This window comes from Leptonotus elevatus, chromosome 5 (genome assembly GCF_054856555.1).
Source record: "Leptonotus elevatus isolate MCC_2025b chromosome 5, RoL_Lele_1.0, whole genome shotgun sequence".
Taxonomy (NCBI): domain Eukaryota; kingdom Metazoa; phylum Chordata; class Actinopteri; order Syngnathiformes; family Syngnathidae; genus Leptonotus; species Leptonotus elevatus.
In genome coordinates this window covers 3,916,287-3,939,909 of record NC_141243.1, presented here as the reverse complement: position 1 = coordinate 3,939,909, position 23,623 = coordinate 3,916,287, and the positions used below count along the sequence as shown (strand labels likewise).

The 23,623-nt window shown below is 41.3% G+C and overlaps 1 protein-coding gene across 1 annotated transcript; it reads left to right on the top strand.

The window, feature by feature from the left end:
- Positions 1 to 793: 793 nt before the first annotated feature.
- Positions 794 to 23,380, top strand: hip1rb (huntingtin interacting protein 1 related b). Its single transcript, XM_086075168.1, has 31 exons — positions 794 to 1,087; positions 8,787 to 8,850; positions 8,975 to 9,117; positions 9,668 to 9,724; positions 11,072 to 11,152; positions 11,232 to 11,308; positions 11,429 to 11,490; positions 12,385 to 12,525; positions 12,607 to 12,664; positions 13,426 to 13,501; positions 13,874 to 14,079; positions 15,297 to 15,369; positions 15,608 to 15,791; positions 15,907 to 15,995; positions 16,071 to 16,187; positions 16,261 to 16,362; positions 17,303 to 17,497; positions 18,686 to 18,833; positions 19,027 to 19,113; positions 19,188 to 19,295; positions 19,421 to 19,557; positions 19,637 to 19,747; positions 20,045 to 20,103; positions 20,482 to 20,512; positions 20,609 to 20,671; positions 20,745 to 20,845; positions 20,937 to 21,042; positions 21,125 to 21,248; positions 21,339 to 21,400; positions 22,038 to 22,268; positions 22,686 to 23,380. Exons 1-31 carry the CDS (start codon positions 1,007 to 1,009, stop codon positions 22,692 to 22,694), a joined length of 3,183 nt encoding a protein of 1,060 aa, XP_085931294.1. The 5' UTR covers positions 794 to 1,006; the 3' UTR covers positions 22,695 to 23,380.
- Positions 23,381 to 23,623: the final 243 nt, after the last annotated feature.

Sequence of the window (23,623 nt, the reverse complement as noted above, 5' to 3'; positions counted from 1 at the left end):
ACATTTGGCAGCACATTAAAAACAACTTTACTGCCCAAGGGCCAATCCCCAAGCGGTCTAAAAAAATAACCTTTCCTCCTCGAGGTGTCATAATTTCGCACCGATATGTCACTCACTGCTGCAGTTGTTTTGCTGGAGAAAAAAATGTGACCAAGCCAGTTGGGACCTCTGTTGACCATGATTGTGCGTGTGTATGTACTTCCTCCTTGACCCGCGTACAGCCGGGAACAAAACTTCACGCTTTGCAGGCTGCTCCACCCCCAAATCCAAGTAGCGTGAAATTCAAGTCTGACGTGATTACTGCGCACAGGGTTGACATGGGACACTTCATTAGATACACCTGTGCACTTTAATGCCAGTATATAAGTCATAATTATGAAAATGTCGTAATTGGTCGTCCCTATTAATTCTGCCTAGAAACAAGCAATACTACCTGAGAAGAACTTTAAACTTTCCTTTTGTTGTAGTGTTCATAATTAATCGCAACTATTTTAAACAAAATCAAAGTAGCGAAATCGCTGTCGTTTCTGGTTGTTTTCCCTAATGCATATAAATACAGTATTACAAACTCAGAATATGTGCGATGTATGACGTAATCGCCAGTTGAACGAAAAAACGTTCGTGCAAGATTAGATTTTTTTTAAATAATTTAAATATTATTAAAAGCAAAATACTTATATATTTGAAACCTTAAGGAATGAAATAATAAAATGATTAAATAAAAATATATAATCGAGAAATGGCACGTGGGCGGAAAATGACGTCATGATGGATTCGTCCACCTTTTGGTGGGGGAGGATCATCCGTATTCTGAACAAGACAGACCGGCTGCATTTCCTACTTTTGGCCGCGTTTCATCACCGCAGAGGCGAACTGGGAATGTTTTGGCCTTGCTAAAGACGACGTCGACGACAAAGAGCAGCGCGGCGAGCCCGTGTGCGTCCTTGTGTTTTAAAAAACATTTTATGGGGATTCGGGACGTTTGAGTCCGCATCGGAAGTGGAGGATGAATATCTCTTCGCGGGTCAAGACCAGGCGGACTGAGGCCAGCCTCGGTGCCGAGAGGGGAAACTTCGACAAGCAGCAGGTAAGGACGACATAGCTAGTTAGCTTGTTGGTGCTTTTTGAATCAAAATATGTATGCGTGGCCCCCAATAATCTTAAATGAGGAGCGCACCTGTGTTCTAATTAACTCAAACGGTCCTCTTAATTGATCGAAAATGGAAGTTTCTCTGCGTTACTTTTGGCTCAAAATTGAAGGCTCACCTGTGCTGTCATTAACACAAAATGAAGGCCTCACCTGCGTCTTAATTGACCCAAATTAAACCGGAAAGTGCCCCCCCTCCTCACGCATGCACACACACACACAAACAAAAGGAGCGTGTGTCAGGTGGGTCACCTGTGTATTGATACACACAAAAATGGGGAGCACCCGTTTTTATTAACTCAAAACGGAATGCTAACGTTTCCTTACTTAACTTAAACAGGAAAGAGAACTTGTTTCTTAATTGATCAAAAATTGAGGAATAACCTTTGTTCCCAATAGTGGCTTCTCAATTGGCGTTCGCCATTCTTGCCAAATTTTGTGAAAATGTTGTGGCCCAAATACTGTTCCAATTTAAAGTACAAATAAATCAAGAATGTACGGAATGTTGTTTTTGTCAGCTGTCTTAAACTAAGGATGCATCGGTTGGATACTTGTGAAGGCTTGACTAGGAAAATATCCCAAGATGTATTTCAGGCTGCTATCACGGGATTATGTCAGAGTTGGGTGGAGGGGAAGTTAACAAATACACATCCATTTTAATCTCCAGAGACTAGATTCTCACTTTACTCGTTCTTAGAAGACCGTACTCTGCATACTTCATATTGCGAAATGGCCAATGACAGACAATAGAGGGGAGGCGGTTTTCCAATTCAATTATGTAAAAGTACCACTGTAGTGGTTAGGGTGCTGCCCCTAGTGGAATGCAAAAGAATAAACAAATTAAATGTTCTAGCTAGCTACATAATCAACTGTGCTTTTATAAAGCCAAACTGGAGGGGGACACGCACACCTTTTGTCTTAATGAATCCAAAATATAAGACTAAGGACAAAATGGTGGACATCAGCATATTTTAACTGAGCTAGAAAGAAAGACTAACTTGTTTTCATTCAACTTAAGTGAGCGACTCGTGTGTGATTAGTGTCTTCCTAAACCAAAATAGAATATACTCTGTCTTTTAATTGTCCAAAATGGACAATTATTTTCCAAAGTTGTCCAAATAAGTCCCAACTATACGTTGAAATGAATATGGTTGCAAATATGCAGACCAAAATAAAATTTTCGCTGTATGGTGTGGCAGATGAGTCGATGGCGTTATTAAAAGTCAAATAAATAGAGCATTTGAAAGTAAAACTCACATTTTAACACTATCATGGCGCGGATCTAGTTGGGCCTGTTTGGCCAGCTCGCCTCCTTCCACTACATTTGTCACAGTTTCTAGATGTGCTACAGCAAGCAGCTCCCTTATTTTCCACATGTTCTCATGAGTTTGTTGTTGACTGAAGGAATAACTTTTAATTTGTACTTTCACCAAGACATCACACAAAAATCTACTTAGACGATTGTTAGCAACGCGAGAGAGAAGAATAGGCCTACGTATTGACAAAATGTTGTCCAAATTAGGATTCTTGATTTGATTCTTCAAAAAAGATCATTCGAGCCGGTTATTGCCACTCCCACTCGAAGTTTACTGTCAAACAAACTAACCATACAACAAAGTGAATAACAATTTTGTGTGTTTAAAACAACCACTCAACGTTGTCTTGGAAAAGTCTGTTAGCTTAATGCTAGCACACAATGCAAAATGCTAATGTGCTAACACTCGATGGGCTAGTATCAGTCTTCTGGTGTTGGTATTGGTATAGGGCAAATACTGTCCCTATTTTAAGGTGTCGGGTACTCGTGGAGGCTGCCACTTAAGCCCCCCCCCAAAAAAAAAAAAATCTGACATCAAGTTAGCCCTCCTGTGCAGTTGTTGCCGCTATACTGCGGCATTCAGACATATCGTCGAATCATCATCTGCGTCATTTCAAGGGCGAAAGATTATTAGTTACGAGAGTGAAGGAATTAGAGTCGAAATTCAAGAAAACCGCTGGGTTGAGTGTAGGAAGTGGCCCCAGTTGCCTTGTGATGAAGTTGCTGATTCATGCAGTCGCGCTCCACTGCTGCACTGCTCGTGTGAAGGTGAACCATCTCATGCACACTATCCTCGCTCTATTAATGTGTGTGGGTGCAGTGTTTGCTTTCCTTTTGCTGTTGCCCGAGTGAGCACCCATGAGGCGAGGTGACGGGGGTGGTGGGGCGGGGGGGGGGGGGGGGGGGGGCGTTAAGGAAGGTAGTAGATAAACAGAGTGTTTGAGTGGCAGTACAGTCGAGAACAGCGCTCTTAATGCCTTCGGCCTGCTCCTGTTAATTAAAAGGGCCAATGATGTGCCGAGTTAAACTCGCTGCTTGTGTGGACGGTTTCTCCACCGTGGTGGTTTTGTGTCAACGCATAACATGAGCAAACGCGCACTTTTATGACAATGTGTTGTTCCCAAAACATGTGCTTATGAAGGTTATTGAACTGAAAACACAAGTATGTCAAATATGTACAGTTAGACTGTCCTATTAAGAACAGTGCAGTCATTCAGTTTACGTCTCGCACTTGTTCGCGTTGGGGTCATGGGCGGGATCAGGATGCAGCCTATCTCGGCTGACTTTGGGTGAGAGGCGGAGTTCAACCTGGACTGGTTGCCGGCCTATCGCTTGGCACATAGTAATCATTCCATGTACGTTACCTCACAGGTCTGGTTGGAAGTGGAAGAAAAAGACGAAAGATGTTCTTAAAGCAACCAATTGACAAGATATGGGCTAACCAAACTTTCCACTTATTAAAGTGAAACTACACCAACTAAGAAGCTGATTTTGATAACATTTGAAAGCTCTACAAAACTGTTACAAATGTTTCCCCAACTTCAAAGGTCGGTGTAAGATTATTCATTTTTCTCAAGATGTGGAGAAGTTTCTTGGTCAACATTTGTTGTAGGCACACAAACGTTTTGAATTATGCAAGTGTCCGTTTGTGAATAAATATTCTATCTACAACATCATAATTAGAAAGATAAATACTACTGTACTGGCATACAGTAGCTACTATGTGAAAGCATGGACTAATATTAAAATTTGACGGTATGATAATAACCATGAGCAAGAATATTGCAGGTATTAAGATTCAAGCTCTAAAATGTCATTTAAAAAAAAAAAGAAGAAGAAAATATTGGGTAAATAAACATTGTTTCCATAGAGATCGTGTCCCAAAATGGGCGGCCATTTTGGCAGCACAGAAAGTGTGTCTGCCACTTAAAGTAAACGGCAAACAACACACATTAATGATAGACAGCTGTTGTGGACCAGCTGCGAATGAGAAGAGGCACACAAAAAAATAATTGCGCATTCTCCAGGCTACCAAAAGAGGAATCAAAGTGTAACCAATGGATCGCAGCAGCCATAGTTTTAACCCTCCTCGCCGTTGTGGACAGCGGCTGCAGCCCAATTAGCAGCTGCTAAGTTGCTAACGTACCCAAATAACACTGCAAGACTTGCGTGAAACTGCTAAACAACAACAACACTCCTGACGATTCTTCGGCAATTATCCAACATAATCCACTGTGACCTCGCACGTGTATATAATGTCCTTTTCATCAAAGTGACTGTCAATGCTCTTGGGCGGAAAGTTGATGGATAAAAGCTAGTTTAGCCCTCCTTGCCGTTGTAGTCCATTAACGCTACTTTCCTGCCACAGTTCAGAGAACTAGTCACGTGAAGTCCGGATCTCTTTTGAACACAATCTGTTTTATTTTTAAGCATAATATAGAATATTTGGTACATTAAGAGACGTACCTCGTTAAGTTAATATGAATCAAGACAGAAATAAATACTGGTGAGTGAGCTGTTTTTAGAGCAGATTGACATTTGTTTCATTGTACATTGTACTATTTCATAAACAAAATAACTGAATTTGTTTTGTTGCAAATGTAAATGGGGGGGGGGGGGGGGGGGTAAAAACGAAACTAGTCATTTTGTTGTGTTTTCAGTCTTGGTCTTGTCTCTGTCTTTATACTCGCTAGTCGCTAGTAGTCTCGATAATGTCTTGGTCTCGGTTGGTGTGGTTTTGACTACAACACTAGCGGTAGCACGTTCACTTGCAAATGATATGTTTGTCCTCCGATACAATTTTTTTTGGGAGACTGGCTACCATATCAAATCTTATAACACAAGATGAGGCCAGCTGGCTTGTTGAAGAGAAAAAAAACAAGCACAGTTTTTCTGCCGTTCAGCCGAAATACATCTGCACTTGAAACCGGTTCGTGGTGCAAAAAAAATGGTGGGGAAGAGCAGTAATGTGTTTTTTTTTTAAATATTGCCAATTATATCAACTAATACATTTCTTTTGACTCGCGTCAAATGTAATAGTAGACGACATTCAGAACAGCTCCCCTGCTGGTGTGTGTTGATTTCAGATGGCAACGAGCTGCGCTATCATCTCCTCGTGTTCTCATCCGGCGGGCAGCAGCACTTAAAAAAATTGTATTCAGCGTTCCCGACAACATCCTGATGGTTAGCACGCGGACCCGCTGCTATGGAGTCACAGGCGAGAATGTTCGGGGGGAAATGAAATCGCGCGGGGCTTGCAGTGCGTGGCGACAATAATGCAAGCTGGCAACCCACCTTATGGCGGGCCGGTGGTGGTGGGGGGGGGGGGGGGATTAGTTGAGGCTTTCGCTGCCTCTCACTTCACCTCTTGGCTGCTTTGAGGATTTGTGGGCGCTCCAGACGGATGCACCATGGCAGCCGAGCATGTACCACTGGAATGTTTAAGTCAGGAGTCGGATTACAGTGACTTTATCACTTTGCATGTTACATGAAGTTACAGGTTCCATAAAAAATGTTTTTATGATGGAGCGAGGCCGCGGTATATGAGGTTTATTTTGAGCCATAGTCGTTGATCTGGTGTCGTCATGGCAACGACGGTTTTCCCTAATCTACTGTTTCACTTTTTGACTGGTAGAATACTGTAACTCTCCAAAACGAGTTTCCTCGTAGCTTCGTTGCACAGCGGCCATCTGTCGGGCCAGGCTCTGTGTGCCAACGCATCCCCCCCCCTCCCCCCCTCTTCGCCACACACACATACCAGCTTCGTCCCCAACGTGCAACCCGAGTATTCATCCTCTTTCCCTCCCCATCCAACAAGCCCTTCATTGTCACACCGGCCTCCACGCCGCCGTGCCAAATTCGCCCTGTGTAAACGGGCAAGCACAACTGTTCAGTTTGCATCACCGGTAAGTTGGGTGGGGGGGTTGGGGGTGGGGGTCTCCTGTTGTATTTACCCGCTCACTGCCAACTCATTGCCACAGAAGCCTCTCTGTTGCATGCACTTATTGGACTCCAGCAGTGCTTCTCAAATTGGCGTCTCCAGATGTTAAGTGGTCCCCGAGCCTTCATTTGCAAAATAATTTGCAATAAATGATAGTAGTTGGACCTTACTTGCATATATTTTTCCAGATAGCAATTTCTTAAGTCATATTTGAATCTATTTGTAAACCAAGAAAAGCCTTCTTTTTGTATGTAGTGTACATTTATTTTTATTTTATTTTATTTTTGATTAGTTACAGGAGAAGTCAACCCCCCCCCCTCCCCCCACCCCCAAATTATTGACAATAATCTTTTATGCAGTCCCACTAATCTAAATACAGTATTCTGATTAATATTGCATTAGTGCATAGGTGTCAAACTCCTGCAGGTTTTGGAGGTTTCTCTCTTCCAACACAAGCTGATTCCAATCAGCAGCATCGTTATCAGGCTTATGTAGAGCTTGCTGATCAGCTGATCATATAGCAGCTGTGTTGGAGAAGGGAAACGTCCAAAGCCTGCAGTACTCCGGCCCTCAAGGACCGGAGTTTGACACCTATGCACTTTTTTATCAATATCAGAAGGCGGCCATTTTGCCACTTGTTGTTGATTGAAAATGACATAACAGTTGCTCAGTTCTCAGGTAACAACCAATCACAGCTTAGCTTAAAAAAAACAGGTGAGCTGTGATTGGCTGTTGCCTGAGCAACTTTGATGTCATCTTCAGTCGACAGCAAGTGTCAAAATGGCCGCCCCCTGAGATGGATAATAACGGCTGGATTTTGCTTCATAGCTCATATTCCACAAATGTAATATAAATCAGAATGTCATGTTTATGCTCGTGAGGTCACATATAACATTGTCAAGAAATGTTTAAGGTTGACTCCCCCCTTTAACAGTTTAAAAAATACTTTGGCAATTATTCCGTTATCAGGCTAACGATATGAGGACTGGTGCGGCAATAAAGCAACCCATTTACCCTTTTCAAACTTAACTTTGGTTCAGTAGTTTCACTTTAGACCCTAAAAGTCCGAATCTATGTTTTGAAAGGTTTATTTTATTAATTTTTTTAAAGAAAAGAAAAGCTGTGACATGATTGCTTAAAGTACACATTTGCAATGAATGTTTTATTCAATTTAATATGGGGTCAACTGGCCATGCATACTGTATATACAAAATGTAAACATGAAAAAAAATCTATTTGTTATATTTGTACTTTTTTTTTTTTTTGCGTCGCACAGTAATGGAATGATGATTTAAACTTTTTTTTTTTTTTTTTTAAGGATGAACATTTAGGGGGAAGAGAGATAAATGAAAAGCGGAGATTAAAGCCACATGTGGATTAATGGTTTGCCTGGATGACGCTTTTATATAATGCCATGCAAGTGTAAATGTTGCTCTGCTTGCACACAAGCTAAAGTGCCGAGTTAAGAACAGGAACAAAATATAAAAACAAAATCATTGTCGCCAACTAATTATCACAATATTTTTCCCCCTCCTTCCTTCCTTCTTTCTTTCTTCCTTCCTTTATTATTATAGTCATGTTACAATGGTGACACTTGGAAGTTAGTGTTTTTTTTTAGACAGATAATAGAGGTGGGTATTTCTCCACAGACAAGTTGATAAGTATCTAGAAAGATTCGGTTTAATTCATTGCACTCGCATCTTTGAAATCAGAACCAATTTTTGCGATTGAAATTGTTTTTTGTTACACTCCTAACAAATAAATAGACTATAACCAATTGGAGGATGCCTACAGCGGTGGTATGCCACAATGCATTTCTAGGTAATCAGCCAGGCTGCGATGTAGACGATGACAAAAAGCAAAATCTGGCGCGTCTCTTCCTTCCTTCCAGTATCCCTTTCATGATCGACACCAGTTTGTCCTGCTGGACCGGTTGCGAGGGACGCGTAGCTTCCGATGGCTCATTCTCCACACAATGCTTTGAAGATCTTATCTTCCGGCGTGGGCATCGGATCGGTTTGAGCATCATGACTTGGCGCTAAATAAATGTGTGTAAATGTGCGTAAGAACGGAACTCTGTTATGGCCGTCCTGCACTCCAAACTCCGAGTGTCATTACTTTAAACGTTTTGTAGTTGAAGGTCAGAATTGTCAAAATTCCCAGCTTCCTTGAAGGCAGCATTTTAAACTCTGCCTAGCAAAAAGTATGTGACTTTACCCGGAAGAAAAATCTTACAAATCTTGCTGCGTTATTCCAGTCATATGAAGACGTACAAGAGAGTTCTGTAGCTTTTTTTTCCTTTTTCTTTTTCTATACAATGTTGCAATTGCAATGTACAATTTTATGATCATCTTTTATATAAATGTATTTCTCTTCCCATTCAGCTAAGCAGCATCAGCAAAGCCATCAACTCCACTGAAACACCTGTGAAAGAGAAGCATGCACGACGTATCCTTTTTTTTTCTAAACGAGGACCAAGAAAGAAAAAAAGGCAATGCATGAAACCCATTAGTGGTGAATCCCTCCTCACTGTCTTTTTCTGGAATGCTTTCCTTAACTTGGAACCCATCAGGTATCATCCTGGGCACTCACCGGGAGAAGGGGGCCTACACCTTCTGGTCCTACGCCCTGGGCTTCCCACTGGCCAGCAGCTCCATCCTCAGCTGGAAGTTCTGCCACGTGCTGCACAAAGTCATACGCGACGGCCACCGCAATGTAAGGCGTGTCTTGCCGCTCATTAATTAAAGGGGAGGAGCCAACCTTAAACATTTCTTGACAATATGTTATATGGGAGCTCACTAGTCTAAACATGACATTCGGATTAATATTACATTTGTGGAATGTGAGTTATGAAGCAAAATCCAGCCGTTTTTCATCAATCTCGGGGGGGGCGGCCATTTTGACACTTGCTGTCGACTGAAAATGACATCACAGTTGCTCAGGCCTCAGGCAACGAGCAATCGCAGCTCACCAGTTTTCTGAAGCTGAGCTGTGATTGGTTGTTACTTGAGCAACTGTGATGTCATTTTCATTCGACAGCAAGTGGCAAAATGGCTGCCTTCTGATATTGGATAACAAAACTGCTGGATTTTGTTGCTTAATTTATAATCCACTAATGCAATATTAACCAAAATACCGTATTTAGACTAGTGGGCCTCCATAGAACATATTATTGTCAAGATTTTATTTTTTGGGGGGGCTCGACTTCCCCTTTAAAACAAAAAAGAGAACTAAATACTCAAGTGTATTTGGGTTTCCTTCACAGGTGCTACAAGACTGCATGAGACATTTCAGCTCTATTGTGGAACTTGGCCAGCTTTGGGTAAGTCTGTTTGTCTTCATTGCAGGAAAGGAACGTTTATTTGTATTGCACTATTCGTACGTGAGGAAAATCCATAGTGCTTAACAGAGGAAACGGAATAATCATTCAAATGAAAAGGAAGTCTAGACGTCTGCTCGCGTCTTTCTCAAACATTGAAAACTAGTCACTTTACTTTGGAAACACTCATTAAGCCTAAGAGGTCCGGAAGTCTCATAGGGAACTGAACGACCTTGAACATATTTTGCTCGCAGACCATTCAGAGCTTTGAAAAACACAGCGATTTTCAAATCTATTCCTCCCAGGAAGCCAGCGTAGAGATTTCAGTAACAAGTCGAGCGCCAGCTTTCTGGGCCAGTTGAAGCTGTATGATCGATAATTGGTCAGCCCTGACAAAACGCTGTTACAATCTACTGAAAATGATTTTCCGTGCCAGCCGTGCACATCAAATTCTGCACTCACGGCGACATTCCAACCCCCTACCAGACAAAAAGTCCGCAGTTACGTCATCTTCACCAAACTCGTTTTCAAAGGTCTAACTAAGCGGGCATGAGTGATGCAGTTTGTACAGCACTTTGTATTCAATGATGGTTGTTTTATTAAAAAAAAATAGTTTATAAAACGATGAGCTGACGAAGCAGTTTTATATGCAGAAATTAGTTCACAGCTGATCAGTTTCTTCTCCACCGAAGCAGTACAGTGAGTGATTTGTTTTTTGTTTTTTTTAAACAGGCCTACTCAAATTTATGTTACAAGTATTTTTCACTTGTTGTCCAAAAAACATTCAGAGCTTTAATTTTGAGGCGACGTAAGAAGAGCGCGAGTTTTATGCCACTTCTCGGACATTTTGAGTGTCCAAGAGAGTTAAGTTTTGTTCCGTTTTCAACAAATTGGTTAATAATGGTTCATAATAACAGACGACGTGAATTGACCATATTTGGACATAATTGGAGGTTTCTTTCCGACAACACCAATATGGCTGTGGGTGTTAAAGGAGCTGTTGTTTGAAGGTTTATAAATAGCATTACATCAATGCTAACTTCTGTTAGCATGTCTATGGCGTTTCACATTGTTAGCATTTACCTAGCAGACTGTCATTAGAGGAATAAGTGATACCGTTTGGTTGGATGGTTTACATATACAGTGTTTATGTCAATTTTGCAATCAACTTTTTAGTTTTTGTTTGTTTTATCAGATTGATGTGGTGCAATAGTCTCCCATTTCTTGACTGCGATAGTGAGGACTGGCTTTAAGGAATACCTTAAACACGTGTTTTCATAAGTTTACATGTTTTTAATGTGTCAAAAAAAAAAAAAAAATTATGCTTTTGTGGATTTTTTTTTTGTCCAGGGCAACCTGCATGATCGATACGGACAGCTGGTGGCCCTCTATTCCAAGTTGCTCTGCACCAAAATGAAGTTTCACAACAAGGTGAAGCGGCGTCCTGGCTTCCATAAGCCGTCTGGTACGACCTTGAAAATTGAACACACGTCTGTCCTTTTTTTCTCAGCATTCCGAAATCCCCACCAACTTGGATTCCACAGATGAGGTGCTGGAGCGCACGGCGGGGACGGACGTCAACAACGTGTGAGTCCGTTGAATCGAATATTCTAAACGTGTGGCTTTTTAAATTGAGTTCAGTTGAGTCCGCTTCACATTCTCTGTGTCCTCTGTCTCGTAACGGGGCTATCAAATTGTCCCCCGCAGCTTCCAGCTCACCGTGGAGGTGTTTGATTACATGGATGTCGAGTTGAAGTTGGCTGAGACAGGTAAAAAAAAAAAAAAGAAAAAAAAGAAAAGAAAAATCCTACTCTGCTAAACACGAGAAACCCGAGCTGCGGCTTCGGAGCAGTCACTTAGTGAAACTACCCGTTCATATACTAAACCTAAAATGAAGTATCATGCACTATAATGCTCTTTTAATCCTGTTCTTCCTCCCACATTTGATGAGGAAGGGAGTTTCCATCGTGTGGCCTCCTTTGAACCTATTTCCTACTTCATTCTGCCCTAAATTAGCTGCATGTGATGAGGAAATGCCAGCCAATTAGAGGACATTAAGTCTGTTTCCTTCTATTTACTTGTCATGCAAGACGCCCACGATCTCTTGTCACTACTACCGACTTCTTTCCATGGGAATTTTGCACAAATGATCAAGAATGGACTGGAAATGTTAAAAATTCCACTGAAGTCTTTTATAAGGGGAAAGCAATCTGTTAAAACAAGCAAATTTCATGTAAATCCAGAATTTCTAACCTCAATATAGGGCTTTAAAGGAAATGTCACAAAATTCAGATTTGATTGGAAAAGTAAATGGCTTGTTTGGGGAAAAATGACTTATTTCAAAAAGGTTTAGCTTTTTGTTTCCGCTCCCCTGTAAACATTTGGAGCGGTCTACTCTTGCCAGTTGTTACCAATCATACATATTGAGAATCTGTGTATCATTTAATCTTTCCATTTTCATTTCATCAATTATCATCATCATTTTTTTATTTATTTTTTTTATTTCCAAATGAAAATGGAAGGAACGAGATGATCAACATGTTTTTTCAGATTGGCAGTTCAACATGTGCTTATTTGATATACTTAAGTTGCTTTAAGCGTGTGACTTGATGAAGATTTTACAAGTACGTGTATGTTTGTACTGCCCCCCCCCCCCTCTTCAGTGCTACGGCAGCTCAACTCGTCCATCGCCATCTCCACGCTCACGTCGGGCCAGTGCCGCCTGTCTCCGCTTGTTCAGGTCATCCAGGACTGCAGTCAACTCTACCACTTCATGGTCAAGCTGCTGTTCAAGCTGCACGCATGTAAAAGGACATGCCAAATGACGCATTAGATAGTCCAGGGTTGAAATGTAATCAATGAATGTATCATTTGGTGGATTTCAGGTCTCCCTGCTGACACTTTACAAGGACACCGCGATCGCTTCCGGGACCAGTTCCAGATGTACGTAATGGAGGTTCAGCCTTGTCCTCGGGGGGGTGCGAGTGGTGTCAAGTGACACCTATCAAATACAAGCAAGTGTGCAACATAAGCCGGTCGAGCACTGTGCCTCATCCCCCAACCCCATTTGTAGCATGACAATTCACCAAGTTTGCGCAAATTGATTGTTAAATAAAAGTAAATTTGTAATTGATTAATAGATTGTAAAAATGCTTGCATTCCACTTCAAGCGAAATAACAACTTTCTATACAGTGATTTTAAACGTATGCATAGTTTGCGGCTAATGTGTAATTTATGTCTTCCCGTTCACTAATGCACCACCCCTTTTATTCTGTTAATGCGTTGTGAACTGACTCAGAAGATGAGGCAGCAGCGGTTGCGTCCGGGATCGATGAGGTGTAGTTTCCTCCCTTTACAATTGGCTCTGTCTGCCACCGTGATGTCAACCGCATTAGTCATTATATTGCTGACGCTACATACTTCAGGTTCTGTCTTCATTATACTCATAATAATATAAATAAATAACAAGAGCTTAATTCCTGTGTTTTTGTGTTTTGAAATATTATGCCTCTAAACCGAAAAAAAAAGTAAGACATTAAACTCCCTATTAACCTTAAACTGAAGTTAAACATCAATATTAGTTTTTACGCATCTGTTATAAATTTCATCTCATTCGGGTGCGACCCTGCAGTTATTTTTGGGGACCCCCTTATGCTAACATGACTGACTGGTGATGGTGGCGTTCCGCTTTTGTGCCTCACAGCCTCAAGACCTTCTTCAACAGAGCCAGAGAGATGTATTACTTCAAAAGGCTCATCCAGATCCCCAGACTGCCTGATGTAAGATTTTCTCACTATTTACTCATATAATGGACAGCTCACATATTTCTCCTAATTCAACGACTCATCAAACTGGAAAGTCTTAAAATAACAATGAACACATCTGATATTTATTTCTAGCACTGGTGGGAAGTATCACAGATTCCAACTTTGTTGCTTTTTTCATGTTGAGATGTTTAGTTTGACAGTAAATGATAAACTCGAACTAGGAGTGACATTAAATAACTTGACCCCCCCCCCCCCTTTTTTTTTTAAAGAAGAATTGTAGCTACTAAACGGCAGTTTGTTGTCTCAGTACTTGTACTTTTGCCAAATTGGATTACTAGATGTTCATTTTTCCCCCCCCCCCTCTCATGATCATCCTATCATCAGTCGCCACCCAACTTCCTGCATGCGGCCTCGCTGGCCAAGCACATTAAGCTGGTGGTAGTCATCCCCGACGAGGACGACGACGGCGATGATGACGAAGATGAGCCCGAGCCGCTCATTGACGTTAGTGAAGCTAACTCGCAGGCCGCGCCGCAGGCCGACATCTTCGATCAGACCTTCGGACCGCCCAATGGAGGCTTCGACGACAGGTCAGAAGTCATGGTTGTGTTCTGTAATGTGTAGGATGATTTAGCCAACCGCAGGTCATCCCCCCCCCCCTGGAACTTGGAACTTTTCCTCGGCACACCGGATTATTTCTAATGGCGATCACTGCCATAAAGGAGTCAAAATGAGAGAACATATTTGCATGTTGAGATCTCACATATTGTAATAAACCTATAGAATAATGAAACTAAATAAGTGACACAATATTCAGAACACAGAAATAAATGGATCCGCAGCATCCCATATTACACAATTGTCAAACATTTTAAAAATAATAATAATGTATGCCTGGTCAGAAAATAAGGAGGACTAATGGGATCACAAGGAAGACGCATAGAAAAAGAAACGGTATTACGACAAAAACACTTTGAAAGAAACTTGATTTATAAAAAAGTTGCAATCAGAAAAGTAGTCAACGTTAAGAGAAAAAGTTGTAATATCAAAAGAAATATAGTCAGCGATTTCAGAAAAGTTGTAAAATAAGAAGATGCTAAGAGAGAGAATGAAGGTGTAATATATATATATTTTTAAATATGGTCATTACATTTTTTGTGTGCTTATCTTTAACTCATTTGCTCCCAAAAACGTATAAATATGTTCTATTTTAAATGTTTTAAGTGTCCCAAAGACTTATTTATAAGTTTTTTTGTTTTGTTTTCTTATGCTAGGGCATACAGAGGGCTTTGATGCAGCCTCTCAACTGCAAAGAATGGTTGAAGTAGTTATTACAAAAACGGCCAGCAAGTGACAGCAGAGTATAAGAGATCAGCCAAGGCCACGTTGATAAAAGCTGTTTTCCCCACTGTTTTAAACAGATTTGTGAATAACAATGAAACTTAGCTACATTCTAATGCTAATTGCTGCAAAACCGAAACCGATAGAAATATACTTTTTTTTTGTCCTGATGAAAGAAGAGAGACTCTATTCTTTCTTTTGGTAGGTTCCATGTTTTTATAGCAATAGAACACAATATTCTGTGAGCCTTGCAAAATCAGTCAAAATCTGAAGGGGGGGGGGGGGTTGCTTCAGTGAAAATGGCTGGGAGTGAATTAGTTGAATTTGCTTATCTTTGTATAACAACTATATTTTGTTCTTGCGCATCCAGTGTGGTACTTAACCTCCTTTCTAGTTGCAATCTCCACTGATTGATTTCACTTGACAAACGTTGCCATGTTTTTTTGTTGTTGTTGTCATGCAACAGGGATGCCCAGATTGAGAACCTCAAGCGGGATCTGGAGCTGTTGCGAGCCGAGCTGGAGAAGGTGAAAGGGGAGGTGAGGACACGCCACCCGTTTTGTTTGTTTGGACACCTGTTGGGCAGATGCAAAATATCTCTTCCCCATATGTGGAATGTGACGAGCTTGTGTGTCATGCTTTCTCCCAATTCGTTCCAACCAGTGTCCACACCTCATGTAAATAATAAAAGCAAATTAAATGATTAAAAATACTACTAAATGCTTGAAAAGTCAGCCATTGTGTTTTTTTTTTGTGTTTTTTTTGGGCTTCCCGAAGGCTCAGCGCTACATCACGCAACTCAAGTCGCAGATCAACAGCCTGGAGGCGGAGTTGGAGGAGCAGAGGTCCCAGAAGCAACGTGCGCTGGTGGAAAACGAGCAGCTGCGCATGGCGCTGGAGGGGGCGCGCCGCCGCAACGCCGAGCACGAAAGCCTGCAGAGCACCTTCATGGAGGCGGAACGTAAGGCCTCTCGTTGTACTCTCGGCATGTCACGCTACCCTAAACAAAAAAGTTTCAGGATGAACCTAAGATGCACTCCCGTGTATTTAGAAAGCGCTTGTGTGTGTTTGTGCAGAACGAGCCCAGGCCACAGAGCAACGCTACAATAAGATGAAAGAGAAGCACACAGAGCTGGTGGCCAGTCATGCTGAACTCCTTCGCAGGGTACCGCGAGAAAAGTCTTCACGCCCATTTCGTCATTCCTTAATCGACAAAAACGTGCGCCTTTGCTTTTGATAGAGCGCCGACACGGTGAAGATGCTGTCCGCCACCCAGCAGACTCAGGAGGAGGTGGCGAGGACCAAGCAGCAGCTGGCCTTTGAGGTGGATCGGATAAGGCAGGAGGCGGACATGAAGGTCGGTGTCCTGTCGTCGGGTGGAGGCGTCATCCGCTTGTTTGATTTTTGAAAGGGGAATTGTTTTGTTGCAGACGGAGGAGCAGAAGTTTGAGATGGAGAAGATGAGGAGAGAGCTGTCCGAGAAGATGGCGGAAATAACGCGCATCAAGGCCAACCTGCAGAGCAGCGAGCTGGTCGGTTGAATTGCCATCTTGAGCTTTGATGGCTTTGTGGTCAACACAGTCTGAAGTTCTTTAAAGGAGAAGTCAGCCGTGAACATTTCTTGACAATAATATGTTATATGTGACCTCACTAGTTTAAACATGACATTCTGATTAATATCACATTTGCAAGAGTTATGAAGCAAAATCCAGCCATTTTTATCCATGTCAAGGGGCGGCCATTTTGCCACTTGCTGTCGACTTAAGATGACATCACAGTTGCTCAGGCAACAACCAATTACAGCTCACCTGTTTTGTTTTTTTAGCTGAGCTGTGATTGGTTGTTACCTGAGAACTGAGCAACTGTGATGTCATTTTCTCTCAACAACAAGTGGCAAAATGGCCGCCTTCTGTGTTTTTCACATAGCTACGACGATATGTAAATAATATACATTAATAAACATTTGCTTTTACTTTTGTGCTTAATTACATTTCAGAATCTTTACTTATACTTGCATAATGGAATAGGAGTAAAAGGAGAACCACAGTACAGTACTTCTACTTTAAGTCTTTTTTTAACGCAAATACTAACTGTATAGTGTTCCGTACTAACGACTAACATGCCGATGCTATTATTAGGCATGCCAGGTAGGCAATAAAAAGTTCAACTGGATTCGTTCTGTTTTTTTTTTTTTCTCCTTTTTCACAAAGTAGTTTTTTTTTAGCAGTGCCTGAACGAGCCATGATGGTTTTACATCCAAATAGTAGAGTATGTAGTTTAGAATTACTATAAATAAATTTAAAAAATAAATTATTCAAATTGTGTGGTATCGGCACGGTACTGCAAAACTGGGTTTCGAAATCTGTGTCGGGGACCAAAAAACTGTATTGGAACAACACTAATACTGTATATGTACTTTGCCTTGCGTACAGAACGTGATTACCTTTGCCGCATTTTCTTTCTGTCTTGCAGACTTCGGCTCAAGTCAACGGCACCATGACCGCTCTGCAGGCGGAGAAGGAGCGTCTGATGCGCTCGGTGAGCGAGAAGGAGGCGGAGCTTTCGACCGTCCGCCAGAGCGCGCAGCTGCAGCAGTCTACGGTGCAGCAGCAGAAAGACCAGAGCAGCAAGGAGCTTGGCGAGCTGCAGGCCAAACTAAAGGAGAAGGTGGCTGACCGTTTTCTTTTCATTATGGGACATTTGAGTGGGTGGCAGGGTTATTATAGTTTTTGAATTTTCATCATAATTGGTTCTTGTTTAGTTTTTAAATTTGGTTTTCGGGGCAGCTCTGTTAGTTTTTTATTAGTTTTAGTTATTTAAAAAATGCTTAGTTTTAGTTAGTCTTGGAAGGAGTTTTCATTTATTTTGAACTCATTCACTGCCATTGACGGCTATAGATGTCAAAAATTAATTTGAACTATTTCTATTAGTTTCACTTTTTTTCCCCATTTTTAACAAGAGTATGAAAACCTAGAAAAAATAATATTAAATTCTTGATTACTCTTGGGTTAACGAGTGAATTTATGTGATTAATTACAATTAAACATTTTAATCACCTGATGCCTATAAATAAAAAATATTATTAAAAAATTCTGGCTGTCAGACGATTAAATTTTTTAAAATTGTTATTAATCGCATGACTTCAATAGTTAACTCACGATTAATCACACATTTTATATCTGTTCTAAATGTAAAAAAAAAAATAAAAATCTAGGTTTTGTAGCCTACTAATAGTTCAAATGAATTTTTAACGTCAATAGCCGTCAATGGCAGTGAATGAGTTAAATGTGTCTTGTGTGCAATATTTATTAAACACCATGGTTAAATGAAAAAAGTAACACACTTCTTACCCAGCATTGTGTTTCGGCTGAGTCAAAAGTCAAACATGCAGTATTCTGATGGTGCTTTTCTATTGGCTGCTGCTAGATGACATCACTTCTGTGCGACTCACTTTCAAACGTCCTTATTCCTGTTAATACCTAAATAAATATACTTAAATCACAAAATCAACCCCAAAAGTTCATGTATTAAATTAATTACCAAAAATGAAAAATAAGGACATTTTCACTATATAGTTTGTTAGTTTTTAATTTAAAAAGGACTTTCAGTTACATTTCGTTTTTTTAAAAAGCATTTTCGTTTTTATTTTATTTTAACGAGAACGTTTTGTAATTTTAGTTTGCTATTTTGTTAGTTATAGTATAACCTTGGTGCGTGTGCACACATAATCAAATATTTTAACGAGAACGTTTATTTTTATTTTAGTTTGCTATTTTGTTAGTTATAGTTAGCTAAAAAATAACCTTGGTGCGTGTGCACACACAAATCAAATATTTGTGTTTTGATTTCTGGCAGGCCAGACAGGAGGAGCTGCTGAAGCAGAAGCTCCTGGACGAGCAGTTTGCGTTGCTGCAGGGCACCGTCTCGGAAGCCGAGAACATCATCCAAGATGCCGTCGCCAAGCTGGACGATCCCCTCCATGTCCGATGCACCAGCTCCCCAGGTCATGCCGCTTCCCTCTCATCAACTACAAGTCAAGCTTTTTTGATGCTTTTCCTGAAATGCCATCAATTACGTGCAGTTCTATGCTCTTGGCGGCAGCGCTCGGTCCCTTTACCCCCACAAATAGCCACTGTTTACTGAACTTGTGAATAATTGAATGTATTTAAACTTCCCTTACTGTCTTTCAAACACAGATTATCTAATAAGTCGAGCAGAGGTGGCACTGAGCTCCGTTGATAAAGTGAAAAAAGGCCAAGCGGAATATGTGAAAGACATGAAGGGTAAACAATGATGATATTGGAATAAGAATAATGCCATAGATCAGATGACGTGACATTGTGTTGTTGCGTTTCAGACGCTGGAGCGCTGCTGAGGTCGTTGACACACTTCTCCCACTCGGCTGCGGACACCATCACCAATGGCAGCGCCACTGCTCACATGGCGCCCACTGACCACGCCGATCGTAAGCGAGACGCAAATACTGGAGCGGCTGCAAACCCTCTAATCCGTGACGTCGTTCAACTTCGCCTTTGAAATGCTTTGTTAATTTTCACATTTTGTAACAAATGACGTATGCGCCCCCTACAGGACTGACGGAGAACTGCAGAAGCTGCGCCACTCAGTGTTTGCAGTACTTGCAGGAGCTCAAGTCCAAGGGCACCCTTCAGAGGGCCGACCCAGCGTCCATTAAAGTCATCATCCACAAGATCCTACAACTGGGCCAGGTAAGCTTGGCGTGGCGTGACGAACGAACGAACGAACGACGAGCCACCGCGTGTGAACCGAAATCGTTGTTGTGTGTAGGAGCTGCGACCGAAAGACATGGACGTCCGCCAGGATGAGCTGGGAGATCTGGTTGACAAGGAAATGTCCGCCACCTCCGCAGCTATCGAGGAGGCCGTCCGCAGGATTGATGTGAGTAGTCGGAGTCGTGTTCTTTTTGTTGATCGGTGTGTGTGTGTGTGTGTGTGTGTGTGTGTGTGTGTGTGTGTGTGTGTGTGTGTGTGTGTGTGTGTGTGTGTGTGTGTGTGTGTGTGTGTGTGTGTGTGTGTGTGTGTGTGTGTGTGTGTGTGTGTGTGTGTGTGTGTGTGTGTGTGTGTGTGTGTGTGTGTGGCTGTGGGTTCCATTTTTGAGGCGGGTTTCTCAGGTGTGTGGTGTTTGGTTTTGAACGTGTGTGTGCGTGACAACGTGGTTTTCTCCTTGTGGATGCAGGAAGTGATGAATCAGGCGCGGAAAGACACGTCGGGAATTAAACTGGAGGTCAATGAAAGGTCTGTTCATTGGATTAAATGTATTTATTTGTATTAATTGTTGGTGTTTTGTCATTAAAAAATTAAAAACAATTTTAACAGAGTTGATAGGCTGATTCAAGTATTTATTTGTATTATGTATTAATATTATATTTGATGTTTTTGCCATTAAAAAGGAAAAAAAAGCCAATTTTAAGGGCTGATCAAACAAGGCTGGTCAATGAATTGGTCGGGCCCTAATACATTTATGCCCTTTTAACAAGACAAACATTACCCAATTAATATTGGTTGTGCCTTTCATTATTTATTTATTGCAATAATTTATCTTCTCTATTATTTACTGTTGTGGCATTCCTCCCAACACTAGTACCTAATACTGTGTGTGTACTTTTCTTTCAGGATCCTCAACAGTTGCACAGACCTGATGAAGGTACACTTGATGTTGCCAACATTTGTACTCATCTTCACCCCCCCCCCCCCCCCCCCGCCATCCTCAATCTGTGTTTTCGCTTGTTTCCCCATGTAGGCCATCCGCATGCTGGTGCTGGCCTCCACGGAATTGCAAAAGGAGATTGTGGAGAGCGGCAGGGTGAGTAGCGTCGGCCCTCAGAGACTCCTTCAGCGCTTTACTGTGAATACAATGCAAGTTTGCTTTTGTTTAGGGCGGGGCCTCCATCAAAGAGTTCTACGCCAGGAACTCTCGCTGGACCGAGGGGCTGATCTCTGCGGCCAAGGCGGTGGGCTGGGGGGCCACCGAGATGGTGTAAGTTCCACTGGGACCGCGTGTGGTCTCTTCTCTTGATTTTAGATTTTTCAAATGAGAGCACCAACTGGCTGCCGTTTCTCACAACAAGGGAGTCCGCTGACAAGGTGGTGCTGCACACGGGCAAATATGAAGAGTTGATCGTCTGCTCGCACGAGATCGCTGCCAGCACTGCGCAACTCGTTGCCGCCTCCAAGGTGAAAATGCCAATAAATGGGCGTTGTGTGCGTTCGCGCGCGTTGCCACGTTCCAATTGATTTTTAACGAGTGACTTTTCAGGTGAAAGCAGACCGTCACAGCAAGAGGCTGACGGTGCTCCAGCAGGCCTCTCGCCTGGTCAACGAAATGGCCGCCAAAGTGGTGGGCTCCACCAGGACGGGACAGGACAACCTGGACGACAAGGGTACGACGCCCGCTATATTGGGCATTTGCTTTTAAGCTGAGCACATTACGAGCCTCCATCCAATTGGTCTTTGTGTTGTGTCTCGTACAGACCCCATGGACTTTTCTGGGTTTTCACTCATCAAGTTTAAGAGAGAAGAAATGGAATCACAGGTAATGTATGGCCTCAGAAAATCGTGGGCCCCATTTGTGTGTGTGGCTTAGTATTTTTAAAAGATATATACTGTAAGTGAAGTTGGGTGAGAGTTGGCACAAGAAACGGGAATCGGCAACTAGACAAAGTGCAATTTCAGGAGAAATTGCGTGCGAATGCTGAAAAGCTGAATGCTAACGTGTTTGTGAAGTAAATTGAAAGATGAAATTATGTGAAAATTACGTGAAAATTACATATTTTTACTCATAGCTAAACGACAAATTAATAAAAAGAAAACTTGAACTGCAATCTGTCTAAGGTGGGATTTAATAATTTCAGAGAAATGTACTCGAATGTGGTGTTTGAACCCAGGTTCTCCGCCATGGATATATTTGCAATGTACAGTCAAGAGGTGGGATTCAAACCTGCAACCTCCTGGTTACTGGACAATGCACTTTACATTACACTTTAAAAGTATTATGTGGGAGTTGTTTCAAGTGAGGAGAATAAAAATTATATTAACATAGGTGGTAATGCTTCAGCACAATTACACACACAGGAAATGACTCCATTTTAGGGCAAGTTGGGCTCCATTCTTCTGGGTCAAACGACATACTACCGCCCCCTGATGGATTGAACGTGTCAATGTTTCTGCAGGTGAAGTTGCTGGAGTTGGAGTCCCTGCTGGATAACGAGCGTCTGCGTCTGGGCGAGCTGAGGAAGCAGCACTACTCTCTGGCCGGCGTGCCCCTGGACCAGCTGCAGCTGGATGACGGCATTAGCGACGAGCCCTCCTCGCTCGTGTCCATGTCGCCCAGGTTCAACAAGCCGGCGGTCATGAAGAAGCCCGCGCTGGCCCAGAAGCCCAACGTCCTGCTCAAGTCTCCCGTAAGTCTTTGCGAATATATACTGCATATGGAAGGAGAACAATATTTAAATCATCATTTTTGTGTTGGAGAATTTTATTTTTTTTATGTTTTGTTTAGTTTTTTTGAATATTTTTAAGTATTTGTAAATGTAATTTTGGTTGAATTCTTATTTTTTATTTAGAAATGTTATTCCATTTTCTTGCTTAAACATTATGTTTTTAATTGTGTTAATGAATTTGTAAAATATTTTTCTCTTTAAATTATGTATTTTTGATTTGTTTGTTTTTTATTCTTAAAATGTTTTTGAATTTTTAGTTTTGAATTTAGTTTTTAAGTATATCACGTAAAAATTTGTTCTTTAATTTAAATATTCTTGAAGAATGTGTTTAGATTTTTTGTTCTTCAAAATGACTTGAATGTTTTTGTCTTTTTGCAGTTCAAGTGAAAGCTGAAGCACAAAAGAAGAAGGGGGGAAGAAACTCACATTTTTAGGTTGCTTGCTGATAGTCCTGCTCTTTATTTCCTTTTGCCAAAATGGACCAGAAGTTGCATATGTTTTGCTTGTATACAACAACATTCTATCCTTCTATTTTAGTATTTGACAACCCAATAAACAAAAAGTTGTTTTGTTTTTTTCCTGCGTTAAGTATTTTACGACATGGTAAAAATTCTAGATGCTGCTTTGAGAATAATGATCTATCGAAACTTCTTTTTTTTTTTTGACACGTTGCCTTCACGGTGAACACGGTTTCATCTAATTTGCAAAACTATGTTAACTTAGAGGCCTTTGAATGTACTGCACTGATGACTCGTTTGTTGACGTTGATCATAATAATTCATGTAAAGCCATACGTTTGTACAGCAAGTATAATGTATAGAGCTCATTTGGAATGGATACATACTGTACACGCCAATCACATGTCGCTTCTTCTTGGATGAATGTGGATGTTTATTATCTCTGGGAGTTTTCATACAGGGTACTTAATACTATGGTCATTATTACTACACCCTTTTATGCTGTTCTATGCGCCTAAATCTAGTTGGAAATATATTTTAGCAAAGGTCATGGTGTTTGTCCGTATACCAAGTGTAAATGTTCAACAAATTAAATAAATATTTAATTTAATCACATGCTGTCCCTCTGTTTAATACTAATGCAATATTTTTGTAATTACCATACATTTATTTTTAGCTGATTTTCCATTTCACTGCCGACAAGGTGTTTTAAAAGGTGATTTATTTTTGTACTAAAAGTTGCTCCAGTAGAGCGCAATGTAGTTATTTTTAAAAGTACTAAATCATGGGCTTATTTTTGTGCTTGCTGTTAAATAGTCAGCTGTGTAAAAATATTGTCTAGAAACAATATTATTGATA